Genomic DNA, 24,836 nt, shown 5'->3' with positions numbered 1-24,836 from the left:
AGCTTGCTAAATCGGCACTTTCCTAAACCATGGATGGAGATGGGGATTTAGATGTGGTTTTGACTTAATTCTCTGTACAGGCCAATGATTATGAGGACGATTATGATCTAATCATAAATTAAACGTTGTACCACTGGCCTGAGACGATTGAAGTTCAATATCTAGCCTAGTAGGCTCAGGTTAACTAGCTAGCTAACTTAGCTGGTTCATTGTTACCCACGCGGGAAAGTTAGGTTAGCAAGCATTTTAACTAGGCAGCCTATGACAGAGCCATAGAGAGTGGAGGATGGTATTGGTGCTCAACTAGTCTACAAGTAGGGTGAGTAAAAAAATGTTTTTACTTGTGCAAGCACAAACACACACACACACACACACACACACACACACACACACACACACACACACACACACACACACACACACACACACACACACACACACACACACACACACACACACACACAAATCAGTACCATGGACAGCCACAATATATCTTTAAGTTTACTTTTAGTGTATTAAACTAAGCATAATAGCCTTGTTGATTTGATGATGTTTTAATGTTTAAGTTGAAATGGTTCTGAAATAGTTGAGGCAGTGCTCCTGTTGTCTTTGTGCTGACGAACGAACGGGTAACTCCGTGGTTCTAAATCAGTAGTTGTTTAGTAAACTGTCGAAAACATTAACTTGCTTGACCATGCTGAATGTCATATAACAGTTTGTCACATGCAATATTTGCTCTGTGGAGTTCAGCGGAAAGGTTTTGTGATGAAACACATGTTGTATGTTTAGTTGAATTTATTCCGCCACTGTGTGACTGTTGCCGTTTTGTTGTCACAGCCTTATTGTATATCACTGTGGCGTATGAACTAACGGTTATAGAGCAAACAACGCAAATATCACAACATAGGTTGTAATATGGCTTTTCTACTGGCTTGGCTTCCTCTGTGATTTTACGCACACACCGCTACTGCTGAAGCCTGCTAGTCTGTGGGGTCAAGCTGTATTAGAACCCTGCAGCTAGGGGTCAATACTACAGCTCTGGAGACAGTGAGATGGTGACCGATAATGACCCTGGGGAAGAGGGAGGGAGGCACTTAGAGGCAACACCATGTGAGCTTGCTATCTGAAGCAATAGCTAGCAGGGGCAGGTATCAAACCTGGGTGTCAGAGTGGTAGAACTACTTGGTGCCTACAGTATCTAGCAGGCCTGTCAGCCTCCTAGCATCTTTCAGATCCATCACCACCTTCAGGCTGAGCTGCCCCAGCAGGACCTGAAGCCCAGCCAGAACCAGGGATGCATTCCAAATGGCACTCTATTCCCTACATAGCCATCGCTACAGCCACAGACCCATTCTCAGCCACACAGCCTCAGCCCCAGCCCCAGCCACATAGCCTCAGCCCCAGCCACACGGCCTCAGCCCCAGCCACACAGCCCCAGGCCCCAGCCCCAACCCCAGCCACACAGCCTCAGCCCCAGCCACACAGCCTCAGCCCCAACCACAACAGCCTCAGCCCCAACCACAACAGCCTCAGCCCCAGCCACACAGCCTCAGCCCCAGCCACACAGCCCCAGGCCCCAACCACACAGCCTCAGCCCCAGCCACACAGCCCCAGGCCCCAGCCCCACAGCCCCAGCCACACAGCCTCAGCCCCAGCCACACAGCCTCAGCCCCAACCACAATAGCCTCAGCCCCAGCCACACAGCCTCAGCCCCAGCCACACAGCCCCAGGCCCCAGCCCCAACCACAATAGCCTCAGCCCCAGCCACACAGCCCCAGGCCCCAGCCCCAACCACAATAGCCTCAGCCCCAGCCACACAGCCTCAGCCCCAGCCACACAGCCTCAGCCACGCAGATTAGTGATCACTAAACTAAAACTCTTCTCCGATCTGCCTGTCATCACTCTCCCCAATGAAGTCAACACACAGTGCCTCGTCAGTCACCCACAGCACACGGCACAGCGCTGCTACGGCAGCAGACTACCATAGCTCACTGCTGGGAATGGGAGTGACTAACATTCTAGCCAAATGTATGTTTTAATGTATGTTTTAGGAAAAGTTGCGAATCTGTAGTTTTGGAGCAACTCGAAAGCCCAAAGACAGCTGTAATAGAAGATTATCCTTAAAAAGGAAGATCAAATAGGCTCAATAAGCTCCTGTTGCCCTGTGCTAATTCAAATGTTGTTCTTGAAACTGTTTTAGTGTCACTACAACATACAAAAAGAGACCTTGCTTGTTTGAGAACTTCAGAAATACTGTCATGGTATTAAAAGACAGCCCACCTAATTATAATCAAATACAAAAATATGGGAATAGCAAAAACTGCTGAAATGACACCACCCTTTGAACAGAGGGTAGACACATATCTGCAACCCTCAAAAGAAAACTAAGGCCTACAGTTTTATTTGAGACCGAATAAAAGGAATAAAAATAAATTCATTTTTGTCCTGGTGTCTGCCAGGATTTCAAGAGAGATGTTCAATTTCAAAATCCCCCCCAAGCCAAGGCTACAGGGGACTATGCCTAAATAATTCAACTTTGTTTTGTGCAAACTGTTTCTGCGACAGTTAGATTGAATATATCTGTCCAACAAAAGAGGAGACAGATCCAACCTCAAGAAGCAGCCAGAAGTGAGGATGCAGCCTGGAGGACATTTAAGTCCTTCACCAAAAGTCTGGCCCAATAAGAGGCAGTAACACATTGGTAAAACTCACCGGGTTGAAAAGTACTAGCCTAATTATTATTATTCCTTCAGCCTTTTACACACTGACAGAGATTTATTTACAGCACTTGCCAATGCTATCAGAAGGATAGACAGAGAAAAAACACCTCACCTTGACAAAGAGGACTCCTTTCGCTGCGAGGGCGTCTTCCCCTCGGCCGTTGGGGTAGCACTCGTAGTGGGCGTCCAGTATGGGATAGCGGCTGGCCATCATGACGCCGCTGTTCAGGAACTTGAAGCGGGAGCAGCAGCCCTTCCAGGCGTAGCGGCCCACATCACTCAGGATGTAGGGGAAGTAGTGGTGCAGCTGCTGCCTCAGCCTGGACATGGCCCGGTGGTCAAACACTTCCTGCAGACACAGGAAGTCCAGGTTGGCAGGGAAGAAGGCAGAGATCTCATGGTCGAATCCGTCGTCGCCTTGGCGCCGCTTGCGACCCGAGTGCTTCTTGAACATGGAGGTGCGGTGGGACAGGGTGTTGTTAGAAGACACCCCCCCTGTCAGGCTCTCTGCATCACCTTCCCCTTGGTGATTCCCTGTCCCGGCCTCTGGGGGGTCTGGCTCTGGGGCACTGATACTGATCTGGACCCCCGAGGCATGCATGGGGCAGTCTGGGGAGTTCTGGGCCCCTGTGGTGTGCAGTGGACAGTCAGAGTTGTTCTGAGAACCAGCAGTGTGAAGGGGGCACTCTGGTGTGTCCTCTCCACCAGCTACATGGATGGGACAATCTGAGGAGCCCTGGTCCCCTTTTGAGTGTATGGGGCAGTCAGCACCTGCAGTGTGTATGGGGCAGTTTGGACCTGTGGTGTGTATTGGGCAGTCGGTTACGGGTTCGGTCTCGGCCTCGGGTGTGTTGTCGGGCCGCTGGCCCAGGGAGGATGTCCGTCGGAACCCTGTGACCAGGCTGCTGAAGGAAGTTGCGCTGATGGAGGTGTTGGTGGGGGAGTCGATGTATATCTTGATCTGCGGCCGGCTGGCCCCGTTACGGATGCGCTTGCCCACCTCGCGGGCACGGCGCTGGGTCTCAGACAGGTTGTTGAAGCGTGCCAGGGAGTCTGGCAGTAGGCACACGTTGGAACTGCCGAAGCAGAAGCTGCGGCCCTGCGGCCTCCAGTCGGCCAGTGACGCCACACCCCCCTGCTCGGCCTGGTGCTTGTCTGGGCGGCGGTGGGTGTAGAGATAGGGATGGCGGGCCGTCTGCAGGGTAGCCCACAGCAGGAAGCCCAGCAGAGCGAAGGGCAGCGAGGCCAGGAGGAGCAACAGGTAGAGCGGGGTGGACACCAGCACATACAGCGTCACAAAGGAGCAGGGGTCCTGGGAGCGCCGACGCTTCTCCAGAGAGGTTGCCACGCAGGAGGACAGCAGGCGGTCCAGCAGCCAGTAGCAGGGGAAGATGAAGCCCCATGACAGGCTGCTGAGGCACCGTAGGAAGGCACTAGAGTAGGGAGAGGTGTGGAGGACCATCTCTTCTCTGGCTCACATAAAACACTTTTACACTAAAATCAATGGGGAAAAAACTAAACTCAAATCTACCCTCCCCCCTGAGTGGAGAAAAAGACACTACATGGTTCCCTTTGCTTTCACCAGCAGGCTCTGAAGCTCTTTCTCTGACAACAGGAGGCTCCTTTATCCTCCCCCTCCCCTCTTAACAGTGGACCTCCAATGGAGGAAGGATGAACTATAATCTCTGGGTGGAGATCATCTTGACGACGTGGAACTAAATGCTGCAGTCACAAAGGTTCCATGGACATCAGGGAGTCAGATCTATGAAGAAGTAGATCTCACCACTATCTCAGCATCAGAACCTGCAGATAGAAGATGGAGGAAAGAAGCATAGAGGGAGAGATAGAGAGAGAGAATGTATAAGAGAAATAGGGAGAGAATAAATGGAAGGGGAATTAGCTGTGCAATGACTCACTATGATGAAAAGTGTGGTCAGCAAAATGGGTCTTAATTTCACTAATGTCCCCCAATGGTTAGAAATACTGCTTCACAGATACATAGTTTCTGATAGGCTTGTGTGCATGCCATAATATGTACTACAGCAAAACAGAGAATCATGGGTGTGTCTGTGTGTTGAAACAGTCAAAATAAGACATGTTTATATTATAACACAACAAAAACCCCAATTGGTTTTAGTGACAAAACATGGTTTATCAATCAGCAGAATTCATAGCAAATAGCAGTGCTGTAAACGATCTTTAGACACAGGAGGCAATCAGTGGGGTAACCTTATTTGAATAGAGGTTGAGTGAAAAAGGAAAGCAATCCACTCTGTATAAAGAAATCATGAATTGTTAATTCATTCATTGAAACAGTTGAGGGTTTAACAACACTGGAGGGTCACTGGCCTCAGCCTAACCCCGGAGCCACCAAACCATATTCAGCACAACCTGGAGTGTGTGTGGCAGAGGCCCTGGGGCAAGACTGTGCTACAAAGACTGTATATGTCAGAGTCGTGTGTGTAGGTGGTAGGGAAGTCAGGCGCAGGAGAGTCAAACGGAGTGTAATGGAGTCTTATATAATATATGTCCACTAAACATGCTCCAAACACTAAATGTACATACATAAATAAACATGGATACGAGGACCCGCCGCGCACCCATACAACCATAAAAACAAATACTGACATAAAACAATCTCTGACAAAGACATGAGGGGAAACAGAGGGTTAAATACACAACAGGTATTGAATGGGATTGAAACCAGGTGTCTAGGAAGACAAGACAAAACCAATGGAAAATGAAAAATGGATCAATGATGGCTAGAAGACCGGTGACGTCGACCGCCGAGCACCGCCCGAACAAGGAGAGGCAACGACTTCGGTAGAAGTCGTGACAGTATAAATGATTATGTTTATTTATTTATATTTAACCTTTATTTAACTAGGCAAGTCAGTTAAGAATAAATTCTTATTTACAATGACGACCAACCAAAAGTCAAAAGGCCTCCTGCGGGGACAAATCAAATCAAGATGTAGAGCTTACAGTGAAATGCTTACTTATGAGCCCCTAACCAACAATGCAGTTTCAAAAAAATACGGATAAGAATAAGAGATAAAAGTAACAAGTAATTAAAGAGCTGCAGTAAAATAACAATAGTGAGACTATATACAGGGGGTACCAATTCAGAATCAATGTGCGGGGGCACCGGTTAGTTGAGGTAGATGTACAGTGCCTTGCGAAAGTATTCGGCCCCCTTGAACTTTGCGACCTTTTGCCATATTTCAGGCTTCAAACATAAAGATATAAAACTGTATTTTTTTGTGAAGAATCAACAACAAGTGGGACACAATCATGAAGTGGAACGACATTTATTGGATATTTCAAACTTTTTTAACAAATCAAAAACTGAAAAATTGGGCGTGCAAAATTATTCAGCCCCTTTACTTTCAGTGCAGCAAACTCTCTCCAGAAGTTCAGTGAGGATCTCTGAATGATCCAATGTTGACCTAAATGACTAATGATGATAAATACAATCCACCTGTGTGTAATCAAGTCTCCGTATAAATGCACCTGCACTGTGATAGTCTCAGAGGTCCGTTAAAAGCGCAGAGAGCATCATGAAGAACAAGGAACACACCAGGCAGGTCCGAGATACTGTTGTGAAGAAGTTTAAAGCCGGATTTGGATACAAAAAGATTTCCCAAGCTTTAAACATCCCAAGGAGCACTGTGCAAGCGATAATATTGAAATGGAAGGAGTATCAGACCACTGCAAATCTACCAAGACCTGGCCGTCCCTCTAAACTTTCAGCTCATACAAGGAGAAGACTGATCAGAGATGCAGCCAAGAGGCCCATGATCACTCTGGATGAACTGCAGAGATCTACAGCTGAGGTGGGAGACTCTGTCCATAGGACAACAATCAGTCGTATATTGCACAAATCTGGCCTTTATGGAAGAGTGGCAAGAAGAAAGCCATTTCTTAAAGATATCCATAAAAAGTGTTGTTTAAAGTTTGCCACAAGCCACCTGGGAGACACACCAAACATGTGGAAGAAGGTGCTCTGGTCAGATGAAACCAAAATTGAACTTTTTGGCAACAATGCAAAACGTTATGTTTGGCGTAAAAGCAACACAGCTGAACACACCATCCCCACTGTCAAACATGGTGGTGGCAGCATCATGGTTTGGGCCTGCTTTTCTTCAGCAGGGACAGGGAAGATGGTTAAAATTGATGGGAAGATGGATGGAGCTAAATACAGGACCATTCTGGAAGAAAACCTGATGGAGTCTGTAAAAGACCTGAGACTGGGATGGAGATTTGTCTTCCAACAAGACAATGATCCAAAACATAAAGCAAAATCTACAATGGAATGGTTCAAAAATAAACATATCCAGGTGTTAGAATGGCCAAGTCAAAGTCCAGACCTGAATCCAATCGAGAATCTGTGGAAAGAACTGAAAACTGCTGTTCACAAATGCTCTCCATCCAACCTCACTGAGCTCGAGCTGTTTTGCAAGGAGGAATGGGAAAAAAATTCAGTCTCTCGATGTGCAAAACTGATAGAGACATACCCCAAGCGACTTACAGCTGTAATCCAATTTTTCAGTTTTTGATTTGTTAAAAAAGTTTGAAATATCCAATAAATGTCGTTCCACTTCATGATTGTGTCCCACTTGTTGTTGATTCTTCACAAAAAAATACAGTTTTATATCTTTATGTTTGAAGCCTGAAATGTGGCAAAAGGTCTGTTAGGGAAGATTCAGAATTTGTTGGTAACATATGTAAGATGTTTTATATTCATCAAATGTGTGTAAGTTAATTCTCATCAGAATGGTATTTTTGTGTAATTCTGTGGTGAGGTTGCAGGTATCTGTTCTATGTCAAAACTAAGTTGCCTGGGCCGCTGAGAGGGGAGAGGTCAAAGTGTCATCATGTGTAAACATATCTTTCACTATCTACCTTTCCCATAGTGGGGAAAGGAAGGTTGCAGTGTCTGGAATCATTCTATGCTCCCTCTTATGTTGTTTCTATCTTAACCTATAGCCTCACCCTCCTCTCCGTGAGTTTGTCCAGGAGTTTGTATTTAGAGTGGGTTGTATATAAATGACAATTTGATATATGCCTGTTGTAATGGAGGATTGGTTTATGGTTCTGGGTTTGGGTTTGGGAAAGGAGACAAAGCTGAACGATGAGTTATGTCTATGCTGTCTGACTATGTGTGTCTTTGCTATTAAAGGAACTCAGTTGTATTGTAAGGGGGCTCTCAGAGGATTCACTGGGAGACACTGAATCAATCTGAGAGTCACAGGGTTGTGATAGAGCTCATATAATTAAAGATGGACTTTGATAACTAACTCTGACTTGTGTGTGTGGTTTGCTCCCATGATTTGGTAAATAGAGGAAATTTCCACGACAGGTCGCAAAGTTCAAGGGGGCCGAATACTTTCGCAAGGCACTGTACATGTAGGTAGAGTTATTAAAGTGACTATGTATAGACGACAACAGAAAGTAGCAGTGGTGTAAATGGGGGGGGGGGGGGGGGGGGGGGGGTGTAAATAGTCTGGGTAGCCATTTGACTAGATGTTTAGGAGTCTTATGTCTTGGGGGTGGAAGCTGTTTAGAAGCCTCTTGGACTTAGACTTGGCGCTCCGGTACCACTTGCTGTGTGGTAGCAGAGACAGTCTATGACCAGGGTGGAAGGAGTCTTTGACCATTTTTAGGGCCTTCCTCTGACACCACCTGGTATAGAGGTCCTGGATGGCAGGAAACTTGGCCCCAGAACTGGGCCGTTCGCACTACCCTCTGTAGTGCCTTGCGGTCAGAAGCCGAGCAGTTGCCATACCAGGCAGTGATGCAACCAATGCTCTCGATGGTGTAGCTGTAGAACCTTTTGTAGATCTGAGAACCCATGCCAAATCTTTTCAGTCTCCTGAGGGGGAATAGGTTTTGTCGTGCCCTCTTCATGACTGTCTTGGTGTGCTTGGACCATGTGATTGCTTTTCTGATTTTCGTGACCAAGTTACCTGATGCTAAGTGTACTTATTGTTTTCTCGAGCGATCGATAAACTTACACAAGCGCTTGTATTGCTTTCGCTGTAAAGCATAATTTCAAAATGAGACGACAGATGGACGACAGATGGATTAACAAAAGGCTAAACTGTGTTTTGCAATATTGCACTTGTGATTTCATGAATATGAATAGTTCCTCTGACACCGCTTATTATATAGGTCCTGGATGGCAGGAAGCTTGGCCACAGTGATGTACTGGGCAGTATGCACTACCCTCTGTATCGCCTTACGGTCAGATGCCCAAGCAGTTTCCATACCAGGCGGTGATGCAGTCAATAGAGAGTCAGAGTCCAGAGTGTGGGAACAAACATAGCCTGTCCCATGGTTGGGTAAACAAGCAAGTTCATAGTCATGAGGCAAATAGCATAAAGCACAAGAAACAAATACAACAACTTGAAAAGATCGCCAGGTGGAATCAACAGTGCAGCAGGCAACAGGAGTAGGTGTCACACCCACTTGGGAGAAGCTTTTTTCGGGAGGCCAATTTCTTGTAGAAAACCCCAGCTAGCTAGCTAACGTAGCTATCAAGTCTCTGTCCACCGTTTTCTTCCAACGTGTAAATGGAGGTACTAGCTAGCTATATCTCTTCAGTTTCGGCAAATGATATTTTACGACGTCCAAACAAAGTTGTCCTGTGGCTGTTGTATTTTGGAGATTGCGAGGAGGATATCTTCTGATGTGATCAAAGCAACAATACTGTTTCTTATTGAGGTCATTTACAATTGAAGTGTCCTGGCTCCATGTCAGTTCAAAATAGAGATGCAATTCTGTATGTGTAATGTTTACTGTTAATTTTTATTGTTTATTTCACTTTATATATTCACTTTATATATTATCTACCTCACTTGCTTTGGCAATGTTAACACATGTTTCCCATGCCAATAAAGCCCTTGAATTGAATTGAATCCAGGGGCTGTTGTATGGTAATGACCTCTGCACAGATGGAGGGGATTCAAAGGCCTCTGCATTTGGGAGGCTTTGACACCTCTCACTTCACACTTGAGTGCTAATTGATCTGATCTGTTCTGTCCTAGGAAGCTTGGCAGCCTCAACTTAGCATTCAGTCCTTATAAAGTAAAATATATCGTGGCTTTAAAAGTAGCTTCAGGCTAAATATTACTCACTCAGGTCCAGCTTGGATGGTGTTTTCAGGTTTCTTGTGCTTCTTTTGCTGGTCATTGGTTTGCCAGAGCATTTGCCGTATAGACCTTGGAAATAAGAATCATTGGTAGTAGGAATCCTTCCTGGTAATTTTGTCCAAAACCAGGTTGTAGGTTTGGAGTTTTGATTTCGAGTGAAGGTTATGTTGTGGAGGGTAGAATCTTGTATATGTCCTTGCGGGAAAAATCTGTATTTTTGTAAAAACATGCTGGAAAATGCAGATGCCATTCTCTGAATGGATCAGGATCATGTAAAAATGTAATTGTGTTAAGAAATAGAAAGCACTGTGCAGCTCCTGCCAATGAATTATGCAGCCCCTGTCAATTCAATTTTGAGGATAACAACTTTAACATCCAAAGCAGATAGTGAGTCCCTTTAGGACTGACGCCAAGAAAAACTGTCAATAGATCAGAAATTGATATATTGATGCTATTAGCTCTCTTAATTAGGTAATGTAGGTTGCATTAAAGTCTGTTACAAGATTATAAACCATATCTGGTTACATGGTGTCTCATTATGTGTAAGGTCACTGTTTGTGTCATCATGTGTGCCCTCACAGTTTGTCACTATGGCTAATGCCATACTTTCTGTCATATTGTGTAACGTCATGCATTATGTCATCAAGGACAGATGGACTGCATTAGACAGGCAGCCCATTTCTGATATTTTTTTCTTACTAATTGGTCTTTTGACCAATCAGATCAGCTCTGAAAAAGATCTGATGTGAAAAGATGTATGTGATTGGTCAAAAGATCAATTAGTGGAAATGAATATGAGAATTGGGCTGCCTGTGTAAACACAGCTATGTTTATCATATCAACCCCGAGTTTCAAACTCAAAGTAGACAGCCCTCGGCCCTAAACCCTCAAATTACGTTTTACATCGTCACATCCAAGTGCCTTAAATGTCCCTTGCCCAAGCGAGGGAGAGCTATGATCTGAGAGGCACTGTCCTTAGTGAAAATCTTGATGTTGAGCTTAAAAACAACCAACCTAAAGCTATTAATATACCTAGTAAGATAACGTATATAGCTAGCACTCCTGTCAGGTAGCTAGCTACAGTTACCCATAGCTGGCTAGCTAATTTTATAGTTTGGTAATTTATTCAAATAAATGTCAGAATTCCCCCAAAATATGTTTATGAATCAAGCTACGTTTTACAGGCTCCTCACTACGAGACTAAGCCAATTTGCCAATGCTAAAATCAATGTCTATATATATCTAATATATATATATATATATATATATATATATATATATATATATATATATTAGGAAGCTAGCTTCATACTTTTTTCTGACATGCCAAAAATCCGGCCTTGTTGATTAAATCTGACACTTCGCAGCCACCAGATTTTGACATGTGACTACAGTTTGCATTGAATTGTGGGTCATATCAACCCCGCAAGTGACCAAGTTGTTCACTCGCTCCCTCGAGCTAAATCAAGGGCAGACGGGGCAACGTTTGTGAATTGAACCTCCTCTGAAGATGGCTATCAAACTGCATCTGGTTACGATGGGGATTCCCCCGAGGGAAAGTGGCTACCTCAAGGGCTGAGGGGGTAAAAATAACATGTTTGGACTGCAGCCCCTGTCTGCATCTCAAATGGCCCATAGGGCTCTGGTCAAAAATAGTGCACTATACAGGGAATAGCATTCCATTTTGGATGCACAGCCTGGTTCTGTCGGCTAGACAAGGATTATGCCCTATGATGAGGCTGGCGGAACACTAACTGCATCTGTCTCTGGACCTATGACCATGACCATGTTGGAGTGAAGTGGAGGCAGCAGCAGTAGCAGCTCCCACCAGGGGCTGTTTGTGACCTTCTCCTCGGGGCTGAAATGGCAGTGGGGACGACTGGGAGTATGTTTGGGTCCGATGACGAACCATTACAATGTGAACTCTTCTTAGCTGTCTTGACATGGGCATCATGACAGAGGGTTGGAGAATGTAGCATTTTTCAGACACCTGAAACAGCCGTTTCCTGCAATCTTGAGCCATAATCATTATGCTTAATTCTATGTAAAAAAAAAGGTGTCTGCAAATCTAAGCATACCTCTTGAGTTGTCTGTATCGTCCTGACTAATGGTTCTTTAAAAAAAATGCTGCATTGATGCTAAAATCTGCGTAAAAGAGTGAAAGCAATTTTAATCTTATTCAGTACATTTAATTATTGCTTGAAGTCCAACAACCTTGCCAGCAGGCATGCCAGCTCAGATAGTTAGACAAGCTAACTACACGAACTTGATTGATAGCCTGAAATGACTTATTGGTTATGAGTTTGTGAAATTGGGAACCTATCTGGGCTAGCTAAAGTCAACTTCATAAAATTGCTAGGTGGCTAGTAATATTACAGAGAAACAAAAAATAAATAAAAAAAATCTACACTTTTATTTATATTTTCTTTGCTATATGAAACTGTCAGTGCTTGTTGAAGCATTATTAACTGTGAACTATTCTGTCTTCAATATAGAGTATGTGCCACTTTGCCAAGATGATAATGATGTATATGCATGTTATACAACAATCTGAGGAATTTCCCATCAATTTCCCTCTGCATAGCATTCAGATTGATCATATTGGTATCTTGATGTGCAAATGACACAGAGATAGCTCTCCATTCTGAACCCTATGTGCTTACACAGAAGACAATGCAGCATCACACCTGTAATTACTACTATTCATATTGAGGCGACATGCTTGGCTTTCAAAAATCCCTTGTACAGTGTCTTCAGAAAGTATTCACACCCCTTAACCTTTTCCAAATATTGTTGTGTTACAGCCTAAATTTAAAATGGATTACATTTCGATTTTTTTGTCACTGACCTACACATAATTACCCATAATGTGAAAATATATATTTTTCCCAAAAATCTGAAATGTCTTGAGTCAATGTATTCAACCCATTTGTTATGGCAATCCTAAATAAGTTCAGGAGTAAAAATATGCTTAGGTCACATACTAAGTTGCATGGACTATGTGTGCAATAATAGTGTTTAACACAATTTTTGAATGACTACCTCATCTCTGTACTCCACACAGTATCTATAGGATCCCTCAGTCGAGCAGTGAATTTCAAACAAAGATTCAACCACAAAGACAAGGAAGGTTTTCCAATGCCTCACAAAGAAGGGCACCTATTGGTAGATGGGTAAAACAAACAAAAAACAGACATTGAATATCCCTTTGAGCCTGGTAAAGTTTTTAATTACACTATGGATGGTGTATCAATACACTTAGTCACTACAAAGATACAGGCGTCCTTCCTAACTCAGTTGCTGGAGATTAAGGAAACCACTCAGAGATTTCACCAAGAGGCCAATGATGACTTTAAAACAGTTACAGATTTTATTGGCTGTGATAGGAGAAAACTGAGGATGGATCAACAACACTGTAGTTACTCCACAATACTAACCTAATTAACAGAGTGAAAAGAAGGAAGCCTGTAAGGAACACAAATATTCCAAAACATGCAACAAGGCACTAAATCAAATCAAATCAAATCAAATGTTATTTGTCACATACACATGGTTAGCAGATGTTAATGCGAGTGTAGCAACATGCTTGTGCTTCTATTACTAAAGTAATACTGCACAAAACTTGGCAAAGCAATATAATTTTTGTCCTGAATACAAGGTGTTATGTTTGGGGCAAATCCAATAAAAATTACTGAATACCACTCTTCATATTTTCAAGCATAGTGGTGGATGCATCATGTTATGGGTATGCTTGTAATCGTTAAGGACTGGGAGTTTTTCAGGATAAAAAAATTAAAGGAATGGAGCTAAGCACAGGCAAAATCCTAGAAGAAAACCAGGTTAATTCTGCTTACCACCAGACACTGGGAGATAATTTAATCTTTCAGCAGCACAATAACCTAAATCACAAGACCAAATCTACACTGGAGTTGCTTACCACTAAGACAGTGACTGTTCCTGAGTGGCTGAGTTACAGTTTTGATTTAAATCTACTTGAAAATCTATGACAAGACCTGAAAATGGTTGTCTAGCAATGATCAATAACCAATTTGACAGAACTTGAAGAATTCTGAAAAGAATAGTGGACAGATGTTGCACAATCCAGGTGTGGAAAGCTCTTAGAGACTTACCCTGTAAAGACTCACATCTGTAATCGCTGCCTAAGGTGTTTCTACAAAGTATTGACTCAGGGGTGGGAATCCTTCGGTAAATTAGATATTTCTATATTTAATTTTCAATCATTTTGCAAAAATGTCTAAGAACATGATTTCAGTTTGTCATTATGGGGTATTATGTGTAGATGGGTGAGAAAAATATATTTAATCCATTTTGAAATCAGTCTGTAACATGACAACATTTGGAATAAGCATGAATACCTTCTATAGGCACTGTTTTAGCAATGATAATTTTGATTGTGCTTTGGCTACCAGCTTTAAATCAGATAGCTGTCACGCACTGACCGTAGAGATCTTTTTATTCTGGTGCGTATCCCTGGTGCGTATGGTTCTCAATCAGGGACAGCTGAGAGAAGAGCGGAGGAGAGATGGAGAGGAGAGATAGAGATGGAGAGAAAGCAAAGGAGAGATATCGTGAAAAGAAGAGCAGAGGAAGATGGAGAGGAAGAGAAAGTGCAGAACCGGTTCCCATCCTCATCATCATCCATCTCCCCAGCCCATTCTAGGTTGATGATGACAAAGATTAAGACAACGGGATTCTAATATCCCATAACGTTTTGCGAAAATGGGACCAGCGTTGCAAGTTAGCAACGGCGCTAGTAGTTATCAACAGCACTGGTCCAATGAATTTGTTTACTTTCAAATGCTGCCACATAGAATTACAGTATTATGTTGTCTTAACCTTGTCATCTTCAACCTAGAGCCCATTCCCCACAGCAGCAGATTGACTCCTGACCTCTGCATCGGAGGGGTGGGTGACAGATGGCAGGATCAAGTGGAGAGTAAAACACCAGTTGTTTTATCAAATAGTAACCCTGTGTCTTATCCAGACTCAACTAATCATAATCCTCAACAGTGTGGATGATAGAAAAAATATCACTGCATTGTGCAAGAGCTGACACATACCATCATCCTCTCTATCTCTGTATCTAACCCACAAATACACAGACATGCAAACCACAGTGCCACATCGCATAAACTATAGGAACCAGAGGAGGAAGGGGAGGACCATCCTACTCAGTGAATTTCATAACAATTCAAATAGTGAAACATTACAAAAGTTGATACAAGAATAAATTATACAACGAGCATAGTGACGATGCTGTATGTGGCTGCTATGAAAGTTAACTGTGTGTGCGGGTGATCATGGGTGTATTCATTCCGCTGATTCTGTTTTCTTTAAATGGAAGCAAACGGAATGAAACGGGGATGGACCTACCTGAGTTTGTCCAATAGGAACCTTTGTTTTAGAACAGAACGTTTTGCAACTGTTTGGACTAATGATTACATCCAGATCAGCTAGATGCAGGCAAGAGTGTGCAAGTCGGTACTGAATGTGTCACTGTCACCTTGATTACTCCAATTTGTCTCTCGACCTGTGCACCTAAGTTACAAAGTTGAATTTGTAGGCTAGGTTGTAGAAACCTCATGATGGGTATAGGGCAAATTTTTTGTATCATGTAGTAGCCTAAACCTATCGATGTTGAGCTGGGTGAATGGAATATGAATGACAGTCATCCAATTTGCTGTAATAGAAAAAAGGCCATGCTCATAACAAATTTTCCCTCCCTAATCTTAAACAGCACCAACCGCCACTGGTATGAACGGTATAATATCCTATCCTATGCATACTTTTAGTTTCATAGACATATTTGCACATACACAAACATAAAGCATGCATACACAAACACTACCGATGTAGGAAATGTGTGTTTGAGTTTTAAAAAGGCTTCTGAAGTTTGTAATTTCCACGTTGAAATTTGAGACTTGATTTGCCTCAATGAAAAACGTCAATTTATTATAATCCGCATAAACAATTCACATTTCCTGTTGCTGCTGGATTATTTTCCTGCTGTAGCAAACTGGCTCAAATTAAGATCCTACATCTGTAGTTTTCTCAGAGATATAAATACACAGTGACACACCCAAACACAGAAGAACACTCACAGAGAGGAGTTTTGCAGTCAGAAACAATCTTGTCTTTTATTGATGTGTTTGCTCTGCTGGGTCTACTGCTGCTGATGACAGGGAAGACAGGGCACCACTGTAGCCCGCTGTGCCCATCCCTGGTGCTACATGGCAGGATGCTGCACCTACAGTACCTACAGTATGACCAGACCAGGACTGAATGTGATGACCTCTGCCTGAACACACTACTTGTGCTTGGCAGAACACAATGTGAAGTATGCTATAGTCAGAGAGATTGAGCACAGTATGAGATGGAAAACTTTACCTGACCCTGCAGTTTATAGTAATGCTTACAGTAATACTTCTCAAGCCAGTAAGGCTTCTGTAGCCACTAAGACCACACACCAAGACACACCCACATGAAAAAATACTGTAGTATTACGATATTTATATAGTATAGGATTCACTGTAGTGTTTTTGCGGACATGAATGTAGTATACTGTAGTATTTCACTATAGTGTTTTTGTTTTATTATCTTTGACATAAAAGTAGGGTATTTTTCCTTGAGGAAACCTATTGAACAAATACTAAAAGAGCAAATGATCCATAACCTGTAGGTAGATCGGACTGGAGTCTGGATGAATCGTTCAGCGCTTCTGCTCTTTTCTATAACCCATAGGGAACATAACAAATGATCTATACTTGGCATGTAGGTTTGTCCTTATGGGTAGCACAAGTTGGGATAAGGAGGAGGGGAATAGGCACGGTCTATGCAAATTAAACACTGTAGTATTATTTTAGTTATAAAGCTGTAGTGGTTTTGCTGGGCCGGCAGGGTAGCCGAGTGGTTAGAGTGTAACCGAAAGGTTGCGAGTTCGAATCCCCGAGCTGACAAGGTACAAATATGTCGTTCTGCCCCGAATAGAATTCTATAGTAAGTACTCTAGTATTATATAGTAAACTGTAGTATTTTGTCATGTGGGCAAACGCACATGCATGCACATGCACATGCGCACACGTACAAACACACACACACACACACACACACACACACACACAGCAGTGCCCTGTGCCACTGAGAGAGCCCTCCTGTCTGATTGCCAGAGTAGCCAGCTCAGCAGTCAGCTCTGCTCTTCACTGTCTTTACATGACTAACAACTCTTATCTGTTGTTTACTGGAGGGAATCTAGGAATATACTGTATCTTTCCATTTTACAGGAGGCTCCGGCCAATGTTGTGTAAGATGTATCCCCCGCTGAGCAGGGTGGTATCTGTTTCATCTAGCTAGCCAACCATGTGTTTGTTTTGGAGTTAAACATGACTCTGATAATCATCTTTTCCATATTTCATAAAGGACCCAAGGGGCCTTCCTGCCTGAAAAAATACACACTCAACTGAAGCAAAACCAATCTCAGTGAGATTCACCAGTTTGCTTCCCAGACAATGGGGATGAATATGACAAACAACTGGGGTGCCTGCCTCAACCACTCCCCATGGATCTGTTTACCAAATGTCCCTCTCCATTGGATCAATACTGATAACATCAAAAGCACCTGCTACCATGAGTGGGTGAATGTGTTTGTTTGTGTGCGCCTGTGTGTGTGTGTCTGTGTGTGTGTCTGTGTGTGCGTGCATGTGTGTGTGCGTGGCTGTTCGTGTCCAAACGTGATAGAGTGGACTAATGAGTGATATACTGCTAAGTATCCAGTGACCACAGAGACCGATGTAGCCCATCCAGCTGGCTGTGGTGGATTCCTTCTGTTTCATTATTAATGGTGCCGAATAGTGGAAAGTGTATGAGTGTATGCTGCTGCTACATTGTGAGTAATGACCAGAGACACTGGCAGCACTGTATATGCTGAACAAATGTCTGTGTTCAGGGCATAGAACTAAAATAGACCAGTAGGATCTGAGAGAGTTGCTGTTTCCCTCTTCTCAGAGCGAAGGAACTTCTCTGGATCTCTTTCTCTTTCCTGTAAGCTTTGAAAGTTGCCTCCCGTTCTTCCTCCACTGCTGAGCCAAACCAGGAGTGTCTGCCAGAGCCAGCCAGCGATGCCACTCCGAGCATGTTCAAGGGATTTCGGTTGTCATGGTGACCTAGTCACATGCACCTAGGAACTGCACTAGCGTTGCCTGTCGGCGTCTGGTGGTGAATGTTGACCACCTCCAATTCTCCTACCACACACGTTTGTGTTAAAGCTTTACACAACACAACTGCACTGTGGATCACACACACACACACACACACACACACACACACACACACACACACACACACACACACACACACACACACACACTGCTGTAAATATACATAAAGCTCAATAAATATTGTACACACACTGGCAAACACACACACCTGGTCACATAAGCCTGAGCCTGAGGCACAGTTGTAGAGCATGCAAGTGTAATTCAAATCTACACCCCAACAGACAGACATACTGTACACTCTGATGCAGTTACTAGTCTGTCCTCATATGTGGTATAAATAAGCATTTCTTATTCTTAAATGTCATAAGATTGGCTACTACTATTTGACTAAGTCCCTAAGTGAAAAGCGGACTGAAAACAATCACTCCCAGTTATATGAAAGCCTCATTAGACAATCCATCATTATGCCTTTCCAAAGCCAGAAAGCATATTGGCCAGATAAGAATATTTTGCCAAATGCTCTGAATATTGTATTATATGAGGGTCAGTCTATTAGTGTTTTGTTACTGCTGGATTTCCATTGGCAGATTAAGTTGTGTCTGGACAAACAGTCTCAAGGGTTTTACCCAGCAGCACTAGTTGTTGCTTTATGCTGGTAGAAGACTGGGTCAGAATGGGTCATTTGTTCAATTTTTTCAGTTTCTCCACCCTCTATCCCCCTCTTTCATTAATCACCCTTTCTATTACAGACAGGACTGTGTGCTCTGTATGCTCTCCCCCTCTTTCATTCATCACCCTTTCTATTACAGACAGGACTGTGTGCTCTGTATGCTCTCCCCCTCTTTCATTCATCACCCTTTCTATTACAGACAGGACTGTGTGCTCTGTATGCTCTCCCCCTCTTTCATTCATCACCCTTTCTATTACAGACAGGACTGTGTGCTCTGTATGCTCTCCCCCTCTTTCATTCATCACCCTTTCTATTACAGACAGGACTGTGTGCTCTGTAATTTGGGATTTAATATTGTTAGAGGAAATGGATAATGCCATCACTATTACCACAATGAAATCATCACTATAACTCAATCAGCCCGTCCTGCCACCTGCTTCTTAGTAAGGAACAATCATTCCTCATGTTTTCCTTGGTCTATGTTTGTGTATGTTTGTGTTAGCAAGTGAGAAAGACAAACAATCCAAAATAATCCAGAATGACTCAATTTGTATGCAACAATTGGTTAACTAATGTTAGTGTTACTGAGTAGGTATACAGTAGAAATGTACCATACAAAGGGTTACCAAGAAGAAAAAGGGATGCGTGAGAGAAAGCGAGGAAAAGAGAGAGTGAATCCTGGAATATCATACAGTAGGGCTGTGGAGTATTACAGCTGGCCAATGTATAAAGAGGCCTATTTTGCTTGGCATGTACTCACATGGGGGATTACAATGATGATTCAGAATTACCCAGCATGCCTCTGGGCTGTGGCCCATATGGGCTCATACTGCCACAGGGCAGCTGCCCTAAATATCCTTTCAAATCTAGATCATGCTGGATCAATAAGAAGGAGCTGATGTGCCATCATACACTACATGCTACGTAGCCCTTCTGCTGTGCCTCTACTGCACACTGACCTCCCCTCTCTCCCTGTCCCGACTCATGACCTTTGACCCGTCCCCCAGCCACACAGCTGGACCCACCCCAGAGCCCACACACACACTCACTCACACATAACATGTAGACACAGGCACACTGTCACCACACACACACTGCTGCTACTGTCTATTATCTATCCTGTTGCCTAGTCACCTTACCCCTACGTATATGTACAAACGAGGTGGTTCGAGCCATAAATGCTGATTGGCTGACACTATGGTACATCAGACCGTATACCACGGGAATGACAAAACATGTATTTTTACTGCTTATGTTGGTAACCAGCCTATAATAGCAATAAGGCACCTCGGGGGTTGTGGTATATGGCCAATATACCACGGCTACGGGCTGTATCCAAACACTCTGTGTTGCGTTGTGCATAAGAACAGCCCGTGGTATATTGGCCATTTACCACACCCTTTGGGCCTTATTGCTTAAATCTACCTCAATTTCGTCACACACCTGCACATTGACTTGGTAATGCTACCCCATGTATATAGCCAAGTTATCATTCCTCAATGTGTATTGATTCCTTGTGTTACCATATTTTTGTATAATATTATTATTACATTTTGTATTGTATTCTGCATTGTTGTGAAGGGCCTGTAAGTAAGCATTTCATTGTTTGTCTACACCTGTTGTTTACGAAGCATGCGACAATTAACATTTGATTTGATCATTCTCATTCTTTAACCCCCACGCCCAAACTGTACCACAAAAAAATACTCCAGCTTCCTCTTTCTGTAAACATGCAGCCTACTCCCCTGCCCTTGAAATACTTTCACAGGCAGACATATGGGCAGACATCATGCATTCTCACATTCTTTAAAGTAACATAGCAAATCCGCACACAACACAAAGACACAAACACATAGAGAGTGGTCCCTAGTACAAACCCTGCCCTGGTTTTCTACAGACATATATCGATTGGTTGTCGCATTGATTTGTTCCATATTTGTCATGTACAAAGAAACAGCTGATCTGAAATGTCAAAACTGTTTGTTTCTGTCTGAGAACTTGCGTACAGGGAAAACAAATACATTTCTATTCATAATACCGATAGGGCAAATATGCATTTGTGTGGAAAGCAAGCCAGTGTTGGACTAAAAGCCAGCCACGCCTCGAAAAGAAAGCCTGCCTCGGAATAGAAATGTTGTGGCGTTTGCACCATTCCTGCAGGTTTGAAGGCAATACAGTTAAAATGCCCCATGTCATATACAGTAGGTGTGGAACTTGAGAGAGAGTGTGATATTTTCTGGGGTTGTTCAACCAGTGCATTGTAGATGCACTGTAAGTCATTGTAAAGGACTTTCACAAAAAAGCTGCACACAGACACAGTCTTTCCATTTCTATGGTCTTTCCAAACTAAACCAACTGCCACTTGAAGGAACTACCATTTTTGAAAGATCCCATTAGCAATGAGATATAGCCATATCAGCACATCAAATGATGAAATGGTAACAAGTTACTCAGTTACAGTGATATAGAGAGGAGTGACAAAAGGTGAAAAACAAAGAAAGAGAAAGAACAGGCAGAGATAGGTCACAGGTTCAATTAATCACTGAAGTGTGAAGTGAAGGTTGCCACGTAAACTGCCCAAAGTTCAAGCAACAGCAAACAAAGGTGAGTAGACCCCCTAGGAGAGGAGAGAGAGACAGGATAGAAGAGAGGAGATAGATGGAGAGAGAGACATTTAGTGTCTGTACCTTTTCCACTATGGTACATCAATCAGAACGTATAAACATTCAAGGACCGTGTAAACACACTCCACAGAGAGCACTACTATGTCCTACATGCAATACAGCAGCCCTCGTACAGCCGCTCTCTAGGCCTGCGTGTATCTGAGACCGCAGGCAGTCTGCTACGTGTCCCACCGCCCCAGCAAACCCCATCTCTAATCACTGTACATGCCAACAGTAGGCTAATTAACACGACACCCCACCGCTCCACACAAACGCATGTACAGAACACAGATGACATGCCCACCCTGCTTTTTGAGGTCAGAGCGTGATCTCTATGTAAGGAAAGACAATCTGATAGGTTAGGCAGGGTGGAGGTGTGTTGGTATGGATGGAGCCCCACCCAGACCCAGGTCCCACACTGACTTCTCCCCCTGTGATCAGGCTGTAGCCAGGACCTTGAGGAGGAAACTTCTCTCCACCAGAGCTGGCCCACCAGACCATCTGGGTGCCTCCCAAGCCCACAGCACCACCCAGAGCAACCATACAGCAACATAATTACACACTCACACAGACCAGCAGCTGGCAGCATACTGCACCAAATTACACAGCTCTGCTCTGGCTTTGTAGAAGAGAGGATGGTATGAGGATGGCACGAGGATGGCATGGGTCAAGCCTGGCAGTGTGGGTGGCTGAGGGCATGGACGAGTGGACGGCAAAGTCAGACAGGACTAGTTGAGGGCTGGTGGTCACACAAACATGCACATGTGCACATAGCTAAAACACAAATATTTTTAGCAAATGAAAATCTTCCAGCTAAACCATTTTTTAAAAATCCTTCTGAATACAGTAAAAACCAAGTTACACAGAAACTGACCTCTAACATCCCAAAGTCCATAACCCCTAAATGTTTCTGAATGGATGGCTTCTTCCTTACTGACATGACAGGACATTTTCCACACATACACTACACTTCTGCCCGATGTTCCAACTCTCTGAGCTCAGGCCTTACATTTCAAATCCCTATAAGCTTTTAGCTATGAACAATTGTTTTTGACTTAATCTGAAGAAATACAATTTTAGAGCACACATCTTATATACTGTCTGTGATCATCAATTGAACTCCAATGTGTAAGCTGTTGTTCCTTCCCTGTGTGTGCTTTGAGCGCTCACTCTGAATGACGTCTGAGATGTCTGCAGTCTTTTCTAAATGCCATAGAATCAGAGGGGTCATGTGCAGCTAATAGAAGAACTTCAGTAAATCCTATGTCTTTTGTTAGGCCTAATATGCTGACCACACCACTTGCGTCGCGTGCGTTGCAAAATAAATTTAGAAATCTATGTTATTAAATTATTGCACCCACACTGCGCGCCAACGAGTGTCTGCGTTGCCAAGGGCTAAAATAGAACTCCTTTCTATTTCTGATGCAGCCCGCGCTGCAAGTCCTGCCTCTCCCATCTCCTCATTGGTTTATAGAAGCAGGTATCCATGTGCCATCTCTTCATTGGTTATACCCACGTGGGTGATTGAAAGACAAACTGTGTTGCCGGTCGGTGTAGTAATACTATGAAAGTTAAGATGCCAATCACCATATAAGTTCAAAGATGAAAAAGCCTAGAAGGGGGAGATGACTATAAACGATTCGGTTGACCGTTTAGTGTGTGGATTAATTGTCGGAGTAGAGGACCTTGTGCATTTCCGGTAAAATAATAACTCAATGTTTATATCCCAGGAGAAATTAGCTAGTAACAGCAAGCTAGCTAAATAAATAGGACAAATTAGCTAGCAAGTGAAAGCTAACTAGCTACATTTCCATAAATGTTTAATGCTTTTCGACCTGTTCCCAAATTAATGTAATTGATTCAGAGTTTATTTGGATATTTTAAGCTACTTGTCATGATCGCGTTTGGTGTAGGGGGACAAAATAAATGTATGCACGAAGGCGCACGAAGGCGCACGAAGGCGCACGAAGGCGCACGAAGGCGCACGAAGGCGCACGAAGGCGCACGAAGGCGCACGAAGGCGCACGAAGGCGCACGAAGGCGCACGAAGGCGCACGCGTGCAGCCGGTTTGGGTTCCGTGTAAGTGTTTCAAGTGAGGTTTGGAAATTGTGTAACTACTTGGATCAATAAAGAATTCTACCTCAGTATTCAATCAAATCTAACTGAAAAATATTTTTTGCATTTGCTTGTCCGAGCTAACATGTCTTACGCTGAAAAGTGGAGGCAATGAGAGGAGTGTTTCTTCCAGGCATTTTTACATGATCTATTTATGTGATTTAGTTTGCTATGGCAATACTGTGACATGGGTTAGATTAAATTGAGCCAGCTTTGCTGTATTTTGGACCACCACACTTTGTATAATAACACACCCAAAGGACCACCAGGCTACGCACCACTGGCCATGCTGGCAGACAACCTAACCCAGGCACTATGAATGGAAACAGACAGATGGCAAGGAAAGGGAGATGGTATAGACAGACAGAGAGGGACAGGGTTGTATGAAAGAGAAGAATTGAGAAAGTGATGGAGAGATGATGTTAAAAAATAGACAGATTTTCAGAATGTACTAGATGAAAGGGAGAAGGTAGGAAGTAGGAAGTAGGCCTACAGATAGAAAGATAGAAAAAGGGAGAGAGAATCTTGTCAACTTGCTCAGTGTCATAAAAAGTTAAAGCTATGTAGGTCTAGTATGGCAGAGAGCCCCACCCTCTCATTGTGTTCAGTCACAACCTTTGGTGCCACGACTGTAGAGGTTCATACTTGGGCCAATGTCGTATCGCTGCTCTTTTACTAAAAGCATTCGTTAGACAATGCCTTTGATTACTGAGTGCAGCCTCTTGCTGAGAAAATCGACTGCTTGGCAGCATACACAATTCTCTACGAACCTTATTTCTCACTCCCAACGATAGAGCATTTAGTTGTACCGGATTGTGACAATGTATTCAGCCTCACACTTGATGGCACTTAAGGGCTCCATCCCGAGCAGCACAGACAAAAACCAGGCAAAAGACCTATGTAATGAAGACTATTGTATAGAAATATGACAGTGACATTGAACATTCATGTTTTTCTGTCATCACCGGACCCACTCAGCTTGACCTATTTATACTTTTAATATTGAATAGATATGGGCCTGTATTTTCTTTTACACATATATCACATTTGGCCATCTGTGCTGTAATAATGCCTCTGTAGGACTAATACATAAGCACATCATAGACAAATCCTGTCCTATACCCAGCCAACATATCCAGGTGGGCCACACCTGGGTTTTATATGGACTTCATGGGTTTCAACTGGGCAAGGGCAAAATGGTTATCTTAGCTGGTACCCATATGGGGTTATAGTGTGGGTCCTAAATAGGCCCTGAATCATTTTTTACGGGTTGAAAGTG

At 43.5% G+C, this 24,836-nt stretch overlaps 1 protein-coding gene across 1 annotated transcript in view; it reads right to left on the bottom strand.

Moving 5' to 3' along the window:
• LOC110514161 (sphingomyelin phosphodiesterase 3) overlaps positions 1-24,836 on the bottom strand; it is a 45,072-nt gene that overhangs the window by 9,808 nt on the left and 10,428 nt on the right. Inside the window, exon 2 of the mRNA XM_021593712.3 lies at positions 2,833-4,523. Coding sequence (XP_021449387.2) covers positions 2,833-4,182 — 1,350 coding nt within the window. The 5' untranslated portion in view covers positions 4,183-4,523. The remainder of the gene's footprint in view (positions 1-2,832; positions 4,524-24,836) is intronic.

The sequence above is a fragment of the Oncorhynchus mykiss genome, chromosome 1 (genome assembly GCF_057628025.1).
Source record: "Oncorhynchus mykiss isolate SJ-2025 chromosome 1, ASM5762802v1, whole genome shotgun sequence".
Taxonomy (NCBI): domain Eukaryota; kingdom Metazoa; phylum Chordata; class Actinopteri; order Salmoniformes; family Salmonidae; genus Oncorhynchus; species Oncorhynchus mykiss.
The sequence above is the reverse complement of the archived record's forward strand: the minus strand, read 5'-3'. Positions and strand labels throughout refer to the sequence as shown.